Here is a 14,517-nt window from a genome sequence, read left to right as displayed (position 1 = left end):
GTGCCTGAGGGTAATCCTTTTGGAATATGTCCATGGTTAGAATGCCTCCAGCATTTCCAGCTGCTAGCAGTTTGTCTGTAATCACCTTCCCAGGCTTGTCCTTTGTTGTGCTGACTGTTTTTGTCTTTTGTATTGATTTGTGAGGATATAGCTATGCTTAATGAATCTCTAGAACTGAATTGTTGAGCTTAATGAGTCAGTAAATCCACACTATTTGCATAATCCTCTGTTTACTGCTAGATTGTAAAATATATACACAGTCCCCAAATACCTCTCTGGCTAATTGCTGCAACAGATGCTCTAATGATGGGAAAGGATGAGCTTTGTTGGTTGTATTAATTTTACAATTGTAAAGTTGTGACTTAATCTGTCTTAACTAGTTTATATATTTTGTCTCCCTTCTTATAATGAACTCAATTTCCCCATTGCTCTAAAACTACTGAAACAAACTTGGCAAGTTTCTGTATAAAAAATTGGTGTGGAAAAAGAAAGATATCAAATTTTACAGAAAAACTGGTTACATGATGCCGCCTCCTGCAGCTAAGTTGTTAGAAATCCTTTGACTCCTGGCTAATTTATGAACTCCAATAGCTGAAGAACATACAGTCTAAGCAACCCTGTGTGTCTTTTTGTCTTAGTCTTCCTTGTCCGGGTTTTTCTCGGTATGGTGCACTATAATTGGCTCCTACAGAGATAAAACAGAGTGAATCCAAGGATATTTTTTCCTCCTTAAAATTTAGTCTGGAGCCAAAGCAAACAAAATGTTTAACTACTTCACTAGTTAATCTCTCTTTCTTTTCGTTATTTTTAGGAAATTCAAACCAAAGTGCAGTAAGATAGTCATTGATTTTGATTCAATTAACAGCAGATCAAGTCAAAAGCCTCTGTGAGTGACATCTAATTACATTTCTAGAAGATTGTGATTATCCTTTTCTGAGAAGCTGGTAAAGCCTTTCATCTTGCAGCAAGGCATAACTTTTTAATAGCTACTACTGTTTACATCAGAAGCATCAACTGGCTTAGAAAATTTTTATCGCCCTTTTCCATACCTTTAAACTTTGACTTTCTGTACTTTTGTATGCCTTCCCTAAATGGAATCTGTAAATAAGACCTGCACTTTTGTATGGATAGTAAGAAAATTTCTTATACCCCATTTCTTATATCCATTGTCTGGATATAAGATCCAGTGTCTGATCTGACTTAAGGGAGCTGAAATATCAATCTAATAACCTATGACCAATTGTGTCTAAGAACCCTGATGGAAAACTTCATTAACATATATGTATAGGATATGTGTATTAGCCCAGAAGATCAACAGAAAGCACAACTATTAACAGTGAAAATGTTGACATACAAGCAATAAGCTAGACATTTGTATAATAGGCAGAATACTGTCTTTCATGTGATATCTATACTGGAACATTACACCTTGGTATTTTACCAGATGTTCTTCTCTTTAATTGCTTCTCCTGTTGCAATGTAGCACATGAGCATGTGTTCAATTACATTTGAAGAATGTTTTGTATTGGATGTAGTTTTAGAGTAGCTTTAATTCCTTTTCCCCAAGATACTTACACTTTAGTAGAGGGTAAGTGAATAAATCATTAGGTTTTCACCTATGGGACCATGTTGGGAGCTGATTTTAATAACTAAAAAGAAACTGCTTTATTGGTCTAAATTACTTTTAGACAACTCACTGTACTATAGTACTGAAACCATCCTCCAAGGTAACTTAATCACTACTTTTTCCTCTAAAGGAAAACAAGGAGATTCAGTCCTTGCTGAGGTTATACATTCCAAAAGTCATAATAACGGTTTTGGCTTGCTTTGAGTTGTTAAAAACTAGCTCTGTGCCATTTGTTTTGGAAACATAGACTAAAGCTAGATCTCCTTTGATTTTTTCAATAACTTTCTGTAACTTCTTGTTCAATTTGATAAAAAGTTTTAAAAAATAGAAACCTAAAAATATGTACCTAATTGTGTGTTTCCAGAACATTACTAATCCTAAAGGTATTTTTTTTAAATATTGTGATGTTTCAGTGGACTTTTATTTTCTCTGTGAAATTTTTCTCAGACATGTTAAGACGTATAATTTGGCTTCCTACCAGAGTTATTAAAGCCTTATTAAAATGCAGTGTTGCTGAAGTGGACTCTTAATATTACGTTGTAATCTAGAATGCTGCTGTTTCTGCAGTCTCATGCAAAGCATATTTTATACATTTGTTATATCATAGCATAAAGAGTAATGATCAAAAATTATTTAGCCGCTGAAGGAATTTTATGCTGCTGCTATGGTAGTTACATGTAAATGTGCTAGGACATTTTCTATTCTGTGGCCATTGACACTGCTCTCCAACTTCGTGAATTTTGCATCTGAAATTTTGCTTAATTAGTCTTAAAGATGTTTTCATGTGTGGGTGAGTTGATAGGCCATTAATGGAGATAAAACTTCTAAAACTACTTTCAAAGAGAAAATTATCTGCCCTAAAAATCTTCTGGTTTGTATGTTTTTATATTTTGAAGGAAAACTCTACTAGTGAGAACTGTCCTGGGTCTCCATGCTCGCTTGTGCCCAGCCCAGCCCTTCTTCCTGGCTAGCCTATAGCATGGGAGGCCATACTACTGAAAGGAGGGCGGGGGGGAGAGAACGGAAGGCAGTGCCAGTGAATGAATCTAGAAGATAATCTCAGTGTAGTGTTAGGAAATAATTTTTTTCATGAAGCAATGTTATAGCCCAGTCCAATGTTTACACTAGAATGTGCTGAGAAAAAAATGCATTATAATTTTGAATCTGAGTTTCAGGGGGAAATTTTTTACCATGGTTGCCAATTTCCGGATAGGACGTTACAGGTTCAGATTCAAATCCGTGTGTTTTTTTCAGTTTCTAGAGATCAAGACAATTATGTTCAATGGGGAATGTATACAAGGATCTGGGGCAGCTGTTTATTAAGATAATGGCACGAAATGTGCGTAGAACACAGCCTTCCCTCTAATCTAAAAAACCCCTAAGTTTCAAGCAGGTAGAACAAAGGGCGTCAATTTTACAGATCTCTCCAAAGAAGGTGCCTCTTTGTGCAGCTGTATTTCTCTCTACTACTGATTCCTAAAATGGCCATCAAACAGCAGCCTAGCAGGAGAGCTCTAGCTGTCCACCAGCGTTATAAAAAACCCAACTGTTGCATTCATTTCATTTCCCTACTCTTACAGTGACTGAAAATAAAAATAAATTACCTCTCTGCTGAAAAGTCTGCCTTTGCTATCCTTCCTTGTTGTGGTCTGTTGTTTTTTTCTTTCACAGAGTGAGGGAGGCTTCCTTTGCAGAACCCTCTCCTGTTGGTCTCCTGTTTTTTGATATGGGGGACTTTTGGGGGGAAGGGCATCCTGTCCACTAAAGAACCCCCATGATTTAAGCGAATAAGACCAAGGTTTCCAATTCTCCAGTCCCCCTGAAAAAAGTGCCCCTCAGCCACTTCCATTATTCCCTGTGATGGAATTTTTGGGGACCTGGAGTGTCTAACTAAATGACACCAAATTCAGTGCGGACTGCCTGTCTGCTAAATAATCCCCACATTTCAAGTGAATTGGCCCAAGGGTTCCAATTTGGCAGGCTCCTGAACAAGATGCCCCCAGGCTTTTGACAGGAGCAAATGAGTTAGCAGCTCTTTGCAACCCACCAGTAAAGGTGATTGGCTTGGAGCAAAAACCAGCTTGAAATGGAGAAGTCATTTCCCAGGAACTCAGTAGAATCAAAGAAAAGCACCAGCTAATGCTAAATTGCTGGAGCTTGGGGGAAAACACCGATTATTTGGGGCAGAGGATCTCATAATTCCCAGGCAGCTTGAATTTGTGTTATCATTCTGGAAAATCAAGGTAATGTCTTGAAACAGTGATTTCTGTTTGATATCGTTGGCTCAGGAACTTCAGTATGCACTCGGTTAGCTATTTATTTATTTATTTTATTTATTTTATTACATTTCTAGACCGCCCTCCCCGTCAGACAGGCTCAGGGCGGTGTAACAACATCCAATTTTTACATAAAGTTTAAAAACAATAAAAACAAAAAAACATTAAAACACTATTCCATATACAATTAAAATTTATCAATTGGCGGATATAAATATTAAAATACAGCATTTTAGATGCAGGGCTTGGCTCTTGCATCATGCCTTGCGTCACGCTTATGAGCTCCCGCATGGGTGGTGGTTATGCCGTCTCCTATCTGGTTTAGGTCAGCCTAAGAGATAGTGTAAGTAGATTGGTGACAGAATTTTCAATCGATATGTAAGGGTTTGGGAGTTTTTATGGAATTCAGCATGGTTCTTAAACTGAAGAGTGAATTTCTTCCCTCCTTCATTAGAAAATCATACAATATCTATAGTCTCTTTAGCATCTATAGTCTCTTTAGCATGGCAGGAAGTACTATTTACAGCACAGAAGCAATGACAGAATAGGATTCTTAATCCTCCCTCCGTTCCTTGCCATTTACTGATCCAACTCCTTTCCTCTGTTACTTTCCGCACCATATGGTGCACCTCAAAGCGTATATTTTTCACAATGTCAAGAAGGAAACAGTGGGAATGAAGTAATCTTTATTGGAATCAGTGCTGTTAAAATTACTCATAAATGATCTTCATAAATGAATGTCAAATCCCAGGATAGAAGATCTCTGACCATTAGAATGGTAAAGGTAAAGGTAGTCCCCTGTGCAAGCACTGAGTCATTACCCATGGGAGGGACGTTGCATCACGACGTTTTATTTGAATTCTAATCGCATTCACACCAGTGAAGGCTTCCTTAGCTGCCAGTTTTCTAGAAAGAGATCTTGGGATCATAGTAGAAAATTCATTGGCTCGCGTTACAGCAATTTGCCCATAGAACTCTTCTATAACCTCTTTCATCAACTTGAGCAACCAGATGGTTACATAGTGCTTGTGAGAGAAGAGTACTGACAAGTTTAGTGATTATGTTTCAAAAACCTTTTATTTTGAGGACATGTAGTTTCATTTTGAAATCAGAGTGCTTGCAGTGTTTATTTCTAAATTATAGGGATAAAAGGTGTGTCTAAAACCCAGGGACAAAATCGGAACCATAAAGTGGGGGCTTTGAGACATTAATTTATATAATCCAAATTATAGCCTGAAAAGACAATGTAGCATACTCCCAGTGTACAAAACATTAAAGAAGTGGATTCATAAAGCAAGCTGTATGGTTTAAATAATTCTGACATTTAAGATAGGAAAGTGAGCCCATGAGGTGCTGAACTGGGAAAAAATCCTCCAAATATTTCAGTCTACACCTGTGGCTGAATGTAGGTAGAGGATTGATGATTAAATGCTCTTTCTTATTAACAAAGACGACTCTGAACAGCAACATGACAAAGGAGCAGAGGTTCTGCCTAACAAAGTACATTGACTGGGCATTAGAGGAATTGTGTCTCATCCAAATATTCATTTAAAATATAGCATTTTAACAGCTCTCCTAACAGGTATGAAATGTGTGGTAGTGGATTGTCATAACGAGACTGACGTAGTATCTGCCTGGTATCTGGCTCGCCATACTGGACTTGATATTATCCAAAAAGAAAAAGTTGGTTGATGGGGTAAAGACGGTGGGAACTTTAGGAAGAAATGAATCACGTCCTACTAGAATTCCTTTTGCTGTGGGGTGTACCAAGGGACTTTGTAGCTAAACATGTAGGTTAGATTTTAGAAGGGCAAACTTTAATAAACTTAGAAATATGTTGAGAATTATTCCATGGACAAGAAGACTGGAAGGGAAAGGAGCGAGTGAAGAAGAGCTCTTGCAGGCTCAAACTATTCCACCAGTAGTCCTTCTGTTCCAGCATCCTGCTTCATACAGTCAATCAGTTGTTCTGATGTTGTTTCTTAGGAACTGCATTCAGAGGCTTAGTGCCTCTGGATGTGGAAATCCCCTTTGGTCATAATGGCTAGTAGCCATGAACTCATTGCCCATAAACCTTTTAAAACCATCAATGTTTACGGCCACCGCCATGTCCACTGGCAGTGAACTGCACAAACTAATAACTATGGTTGTTGTGGGTTTTCCGGGCTGTATTGCCGTGGTCTTGGCATTGTAGTTCCTGACGTTTCGCCAGCAGCTGTGGCTGGCATCTTCACCTCTGAAGATGCCAGCCACAGCTGCTGGCGAAACGTCAGGAACTACAATGCCAAGACCACGGCAATACAGCCCGGAAAACCCACAACAACCATCGTTCTCCGGCCATGAAAGCCTTCGACAATACAATCTAATAACTCATTGAGTAAATAAGGACTTCCTTTTGTCTGTCCAGAATCTGTTGCACATCGACTTCAGTGGGTATCCTTAAGTTCTAGCATTACAAGAGAGAGAATAATTTTTCCCTATCCTTCTTTACCCCATTCATAATTTTATAAATGTCTATAAGCCCCCCCACAAGTGATCTGTTCATTTAGTCCCTGAGGTACTCCCACAAACCACTGCCTAAAAACAGTCCTGAAGGTGGGTTACTGATGAGGAGAGATACTCCCCTCAGTGTTTTAAGTCAAGTGTATAAATGGGGGGGGGGGAGTTCACTTATGAAGAACGTTTTGAATTGGGTGGCTTGAAAGCTACTGAAACCAACAGGGATCGCCACAAGAAGAGTTCAAACTTGATCAATACATTTTCCTTGTAAAAGGAGAAGAGAGTAGCTGTATTTAAGCCATTCCATTTTGAGATTATTATATCTATACTGTTTTTACCATACTGGCAACTGGCCAATGTCACAATGCAAGTATGGAGAAGATAGAGGAATTTCTATTATAAATCCAATAAGAGTTTATGGCTTTGTCCTTTCGTGATGCTCAGTCACTTCTGGTTGATATCCGGACATTAGCTTTAACTTTGGATGGACTGTAAGAAATCTGTCTTGGCAATAAAAGGATACTTAAGCGTGCTGAGGTTTGCCGTACAGCTGCCCTGTAAAGGGCTCCTTCTATCCATGAGAGTCCTAAAACATTGGTGCAGTTATTTATATATTTAGAGTATTTATATATCCTGCCATTCTTCCAACACAGGATCTATGATTCTCTGGAAGGCCCCATGAAGAGGTGTCTGCATTATCCATTCCAGGAGGCTACTCCATAGTGGGGAGCAACAAAAATGCCTGAGCCATAAAATATCATTTTCTCAAAAGACCCTGTTGGTGGCTGGCAGTGCTCTTGTGTGTACATGTCGCTCAGTGGTAGAGCATGTGCTTGGTATGCAAAAATCCCCAAGTTCAGTCCTGGCATCAGGATGTAGACGATATGAAAGACCTCTGCCTGAGATCCTGGAGAGCTGCTACCAATCTGAGTTGACAATACAGACTCAGACCAATAGGCTCAGTCAGTATAAGGGTCTCCTTATACAAGATGTTTCTGCACCGGCATGCGCTGCTTTTAACGGGTTTCCTGCAGTCCCACATCAGCTGAAGGGAACAGCCTCTTTTGAAAAAAGGAGAACTCAGTTCAGGATTTATTGCATTGGGCCAAAGGCCACTGCAAACAAAACAGTAGCAAAAATATAAGCGACAATACAGATAAAATATACAATACAAGCTGAATAAAACGCTATAAAAATCACACTATTGCAATAAAAATTTTCAAAAACAAATCACACTATTGTGCTTGCAGCCTATTGACAGCCCTGAGCTGTTACGACCTTCTCTCAAATTTTCCCTGCTGCAAGGGCAAAAAGAGCGACCTTGTACGAGGTCTCTGGGTCCACATCTGCTAATACAGCAACAATATTTTCATTATCTTGTCTGGGTCCCAAACTGGCTAAGATTGGGCTTAGAAATTTCTTTCTAGGGGATGTGTAGAGTGGGCAGTGTAGCAGATAGTGACACAAGTCTTCTGGCTCAGAGCCTCCGCACAAGCAGAGGCGCTGAGCAACTGGGATCTTGGAATAACGACCTTCGAGCATGGCTGTTTGCATTGACTGAAAGCGAATTGAGGTGAAGGCTACACGTAGTTTGCGAACTGAAAGGAGAACTCAAACAAGCTCAGAATGACACCGCAGGGGGATGAAAGTCTTTCTCGCATGAAAACTGTATGCAAGGGAGTTATTTCATTGATTTTGCAGCTCTGGGTGGAGAATCTGTGCACAGATTCTCCACGTGGAGCAGCAGTTCGGTAAACTAACTCCTCCCATGTGCTGTTTTCAGGCAGGAAAACGGCTTGTGGGGAAGGCAGGAGTGCTCCCTCCCCTTGGGCTGCCATTCTGAGCTTGTTTGAGCTCTCTTTTTTAAAAAAAGCAACAGTTCCTTTCAGCTGACCTGTGTGCAGGGAGCACATTAAAAACAGGGCATGCCTGTGCAGAAACGTATCATGTAGCGAGACGCTAAGGCACACTTGTGTTCAGTTACAAGGGCAGACCCAAATGCATTCATAGCTGTTTCACATGCAGATCTTCTATTTAAACACCAGAATCCCAGTGTTTGATTTGCACAATGCCTGTTTTCTATATTTGGTGGCTTATAAATCCCGAGTAAGGGGCATGGGAAGCTGTGTCAAACACTGACATTGTAACAGAACAGGGATATATTCTAATGCTAGGAAAAGTGGAAGGCAGTAGGAAAAGAAGGAAGACCTAAAATGAGATGGTTTGACTCAATAAAGGAAGCCACGTCCTCCAGTTTGCAGGATCTGATAAAGTCAATGTTAGGACATTTTGGAGGTCTTTCATTCATAGGGTCTCCATAGGTCGGAAGCAACTTGATGGCACACAAAACACGCACACAACATATGGTCTTATGGTCAGTCTGAGTAAGCAAGTAGTCCCACTAGTGCCATAAGGATTTTTAAAGCCATTATGCTGGAGTATATGATACCATGGTAGGCCCAAGCCTCAACTCACAAGAACTTCTTAGGGCAAGGCAAGCAACTTGACCATAACTCCTAGTATACTTGCCTGTGACATAGCAGGGCTATAGAGCGCAAAGAACTCATTTATTCATGGCATTTTTTTTAAGGATCCAGCTTGCCTTTGAATTCTGTTGTAGGAGCCAGCTGTCTTTAAATTTTGATGTAGAACAATGCACCCTTCCACATTTACTCTGTAGAAATAACGTCTGTTAATAAATATGTCATTATTATACATGAAAACGATCCCATGCATTTGGAATTTTGCTTGAAGTTACATTTATGCTCCTTTACTATTCAGACAACTTGAGTTTTGAGCTGGTAGTATCTTTCACTCCGACAGATAATTGTTGCAAATCGTAAGAACCTAGAAGCTCAACACATGCGGTTACTTAGCTGAAGATATAGAGGATGTGGGGGGGGGGGGGGTTGCCTAACTTTTCTGCTAACTGCTAGAGACCTTTAATTTCCCCTTTCCTGTTCCTCAGGACTCTCTGTCCCATAGGCAGGGCCGGCGTGCCCATTGAGGCCAGGTAGGCGGTTGCAGCGGGCACTGGGGAGGTGGAGGGGGCACCGGAGGAGGCGCTGGGGGCTGAGTGGGAGGGCTGAGAAGCCGCAGCTGCTGCAGCCTCCCAGCCCTCTTGCCCTGGGCTGCCGCCACCGCCAGCACACGCTCCCAGCCAGGTGCAGCAGCTGTGGGCCAAGCACAGCAGGCGTCTGGAGTGACGCAGGGCAACTGAGCGGAAGTGCTGGGAGGCCACCCGTGTGCCATCCCAGCCACCCGCCACAGCAATGGGGCCGGCTTGCAGCTCAGTGTGTGATAATGTCACACGTGACATCACGCAGTGTGGCACATGCCCGGCCATGGACACCAGAAACCCTGGTGCTGCCCCTGCCCATAGGAGCAGTTTTCTATGGGATATTGGGGCTGTAGTGGAAAGGGAAAGGTGAGAAAGTTGTACTCCCCTGACAGAAATCCTCCTGTCCCTGATAATTTTCAGCAGATCCAAGCCCCTCAGTTTTTCAAATCAAAAGAATTCTCAAAATGAAGACTAATGTTAAAATCAACACACTCAAATATTCAGGGAAAAATGAAAACTAAAAGCAGCACTATTTTAACAGAAGGGAGAACAATACAATCAAGCAACCACACTACAAATGTTAAAAATGTAAAATAATTGTTTCACTTTATTACTTTTTGGATCCCACCTTCTTGCAAGAAGTTTAAATGGAGCTTCATCCATTGTATCCCGTGAGGCCGTTTAGGCAGAGGGATGATCACCGGACCAAATGAGTAAAGATCTGACAAAGAGAGCTGTGGTTCTCAAAAGCTGATGCTACAATAAAGTTGGTTAGTCTTAAAGGCGGTACTGGACTCTTTACTATTTTGCTACTACAGACTAACATGGCTAACTCCTCTGGATCTATGGTCCAAATGAGTGAGTTTGATGGCAAGCAGAAATTTGAGCCACCCTCCTAGATCGAGTCCATCATTTTAACATCACTTTATATATACATATGTAGTTGCCTTGCATTGAATGAGACCATCAGTCCAACAAGGTCAATATTATTGTCTACTCAGACAGCAGCAGCTTTCCTGGGTCTCAGGTGGAAGTCTTTCACGTCATCTGCTACCTGATCCTTTCAACTGAGATGCCGAGGATTGAATCCGGGAACTTCCGCATGCCGAGCTCTGCTACTGAGCCATGGCCCCTGGCCCTGCCCAGTTGTTCAATGTGAACCCCACATTGTTCAAAACAGCACTACACCCTATCACTTCCCTTCTCTCACAAAGAAGTCCACCTGCCTCCCAGCTAGGCTGAGCCTAGCTAAATTTTTTAGCTATATCGGTGTTAGCATTTTATGCAGAGCTTCAAATTCCCTGTAATTTGTCCTGATATTGGTAACCGGTAATATTTTCATTTTTAAGATAAAGTGGCATTTCAAGCCATCAGTCTTTGGAGGTGTTTGCAGGCTTATTTGTAAGTGGATCTTCCACCGTTTTCTCATGATACAGCTGTTCCGTTAGACAGCTTAGCTGCATTAAAATAAATGTTATGATTCAAGGTGTCTTTTATAGAAGTAAGGTTAAAATAGTGTTTCCAGGAGTTATCTCAGTTTGTTTGTTTCCCTTTCCTTCTTCATCTTTTATTAAACTTTTTCATATTATATTTTAAAACTCAGGAAAAGTACAGAGAAAAGTTGCACTGTAGTGAAGCATAAGAGATAATCTGTCATGTTAGTTTACTAAACTCTTCTGTCTGGTATATAATAGGAATGTGCAGAAATTGCAGCATGACAGTTTTCACCAAACAAATGCACAATGACACGAACAAATACAAGCCAGAAAATGTGGCACGGAAGGGGGAGGGAATGGAAGAGAGAAATTGGTCAGCCTTGCTCTTGCTTCATTCATTTGCTCAAGAGTTGCAGCCCCCTCCTCAGTACTATGCTTGAGGGTCCCTGAGACCTTGAGAATTGTTTGAGGTGTGTGTGTGTGGGAGGGAAGTCAGAGTACATCACTGAAAAAGGCAAGGCTGCAAAATGTCTTCTGTTCACAGTTCATAGGAGCCAGGTCCTTAGAATAAATAAAAACTCTCCTCCCCTTGCTGAATCAAAAGACTTAACCCTTCTTCTTTGGTCCTTATTATTATTATTATTATTATTATTATTACATCAGAATCATTCTATTAACATTTTATTAATAAATATAGACTGAATGGTAGTGCTCCAATCTATCTCATTCCCTCTCTGAATTATTTTCAATGCGAAGATAAAAAGTGAAAGGCCACCCATGTGCTTCCATGTTCACTCTTGCAAGTTTCATTTAGGAGAAAGTTTTTCCAGTTAGCAAAAGATCCCAGGTGCTAAAGAGTCCACTCTAGGGTTTATTTCTGTTTCTCAAGATCTGGCTATCTCCTACTCAGGTACTATAATAGTCATTTTATAGTCATTTTAGCAATTTGGGGTGAATCTGAAGATGTTCGTGCTCCTGATTTGCCCGAGGAAGCACTATTTAGGGATTTCTGTTTCCAATCTCTGATTAACAAGCACTGCCTACCTTTACAAATTTTTCTGTTTAGCCTCTACCGATCTGAATGTTACCAAGACAAATCCCCACCCGAAAGTTGTGTATCCTTCTTACCTTACTCTATTTCTTATCATTACCCAGTCCTGCGTAACAGAGGCTAGGAAGACAGAACTATGACTCCAAAAGTCATTTACAGCCCTATGCATGAAGTCCATGCAAGTCAATGGGCTTAGAAGGGTATAAATTTGCTTAGAACTGGACTTGTAGAATCCAGCATAAGAAGCAGTTAGAGGTCATGCCATATTCTCTATCTAGAAGAATCTTGTTGTGCAGTAAAGCTATGCAATGCAGCAACTTAATTTTTCTCCTATTGTATAACTTTACTATACCCCATCAACAATTTCCTCAGCACCCCTGCACCCGATTGTAATATCTCCAATTTCTTCTTCTAGGCTTGGCCATGTATTACCGAGTAATATTACCAAAGTACATGATAAACTTTTTAAGTATATAGTAACAGCAAGAGCTGCATATGCAGCAAAATGGAAGACAGATTTTGTCCAGATGTGATTGAATGGACAAATAAATTGTATGAATATGCCTCTATGGCTAAATTAACTTCTTATGTGCACAACAGACCAACACACGAATTCCAGGGAAAATGGAGAAATTTCTTTGAATATGTAGCTGGAAACTAAGAAAAATCAAGAATTGTTAACATGGATATAGATCAGTTATCGAACTAAGATCTTTAAAATGTTGCCTATAAAATGTGATGTATATGATTGAATATAGAATGTTGAGTATAAAACTCCGTGTATAAGTAATTAAGAAGAGGGAGAGAAGTAATATGAAATTTAGCTGTGTCGTTATATATCTTGCTTATATTTTTGTTGTGGCTTAAATCTGTTATTCTGTATTCTGTTCAAGATTCTTTATGCACTTTCAAATGTCTCTTTTTCCTCTTTTAAATAAAGTTTATTTAAAAAATACTCAGCAGCTCTCCCCCTGCCCCTGACTGAAATATCTCCAGTTACTTCTTGTAGCCTTGGCCATGTAACAAAGGGAAAAGGAGAAAAATTTCAGTTGCGAAACTTTCTAGTTTAGGGACTGGATTATGACATAAAGAAGCCATAAAGTATGTCATCCTAAAAGGCCTAATATCATAGAAACAACATTTTCTTATTCTCTCAGAAAGCAAATTAAAGCTCTGTTTTTGCATATGAAGGTACAAAATAAAAATTAACTTTTATCTCATTTATAGGCCCCTCATTTTGCAAGGCCCTAAGCTGCCACATATCTAGCTTTTAGAAATCTTGTTTTGCCTTCCTACTTTAAAAGGGACGGCAGCTATATTTACACAGTCCTTCCTCAGTTATCATTCCTGTCTCTAGAGAAATGGACTTTGTCTAACATATATTCTTGTACATGTCAGGCAGACACCTTCTTTTCCTTCATTTGCTGGCTGTTCCATCTTGGACTACAGGCGTCTCAGCTGGGCATGTTGAGATGTGAGCAGTAAGCACTGTAAAAGTCTGTCTACTGGTATGGATTGTCTGTTCTTATTTGGGGGGAAACCTCTTGATCACTGCGGTACAGGAGACAGGCTGTGGAGAGGGAGCTTGGATGCTGGCATCTGAGCAAAGATGCGTTCAGCAAAGATGACTGATCTTCCTGAGGTCTGTGGACTAGAAGGAGCTAAGTTAAAACAAGGAGTGCAAGTTTACATCGACTTCAAAGCAAGCAAGAAAACTATTGAAGAAGAGACAGCAGAACAGAGTTGACAACTGCATGCACAATAATAATTTTAAGTGTATAAAAATGCTCTGAAAAAATGGAAATTAAATTACATCACAACCCCTATGAGAATCAAAAGTGCAGATTTTGTTAAGTCTTTGATCTGAACAGGACTGCTGTCGAAGAGAATATAAATTCACAGAGATTCTGAATTTCTGGGTTGATAGGTAGGTAATCTTGCCCCATTTACAGCATGAGCATATCTAACACTGTGTTGTATTGCGGTCATAATGACTGCACTGCTATTGATTTCAGTAAGATTGAATCATTAGAAGTAGGTTCACAGTGCAATCCTAAGGGGTGCAGGGAAAGTGAATAGGAACCGACCTAAGGCTTGCAATAGCAGAACTGGCTCCTAGGTGAGCGTAAATGCCCTACCGTCGGTGGTGACATAAGGCGCAGCACCGCTGGCGGGCTGGTGCCACTACAAGCGAGAGGCAGCCAGGCGGAGGCGGAGAAGCGGCGTAGAGCCCCACCTCGGCGCAGGAGGGGGTGGGGAGGAGGGCAGGGCCAGAGGTAGTTTGCTCCCTAAGCCCTTCCAGAAGCGGGAACGCCCACAGCGGTGCAAAAGAGCTACGCCACGAAAGAACAAGGCGTAGCCCATAGGCGCTCATTGAACAGCGAAAACTCGGCCCCTTCTCCAAGCACCCAGCCCTGCCCCCGTGGCGCAAAGGAGCATAGGATGGGAACTATCATGGGGACCAATCCGCATGTGCTCCCGGCGTGGACGAGCCCTTCCCCCAGCACACAGTCACCCACAAATGCACCCTATAAAACATCCGGCCAGCCCTGCCCGCGCTCTCAGGT

General features: G+C 40.9%; 1 protein-coding gene across 1 annotated transcript in view; it reads left to right on the top strand.

Moving 5' to 3' along the window:
* The window catches only part of DCTD (dCMP deaminase), a 32,959-nt gene extending 29,727 nt beyond the window's left edge, over positions 1-3,232 (top strand). Inside the window, exon 6 of the mRNA XM_054990129.1 lies at positions 812-3,232. Within this exon, the coding sequence (XP_054846104.1) occupies positions 812-890 (79 nt within the window). The 3' untranslated portion in view covers positions 891-3,232. The remainder of the gene's footprint in view (positions 1-811) is intronic.
* Positions 3,233-14,517: the final 11,285 nt, after the last annotated feature.

Source organism: Eublepharis macularius, chromosome 10 (genome assembly GCF_028583425.1).
Source record: "Eublepharis macularius isolate TG4126 chromosome 10, MPM_Emac_v1.0, whole genome shotgun sequence".
In the NCBI taxonomy this organism is placed as follows: Eukaryota; Metazoa; Chordata; class Lepidosauria; order Squamata; family Eublepharidae; genus Eublepharis; species Eublepharis macularius.
This window is presented reverse-complemented; position numbering and strand designations above follow the sequence as displayed.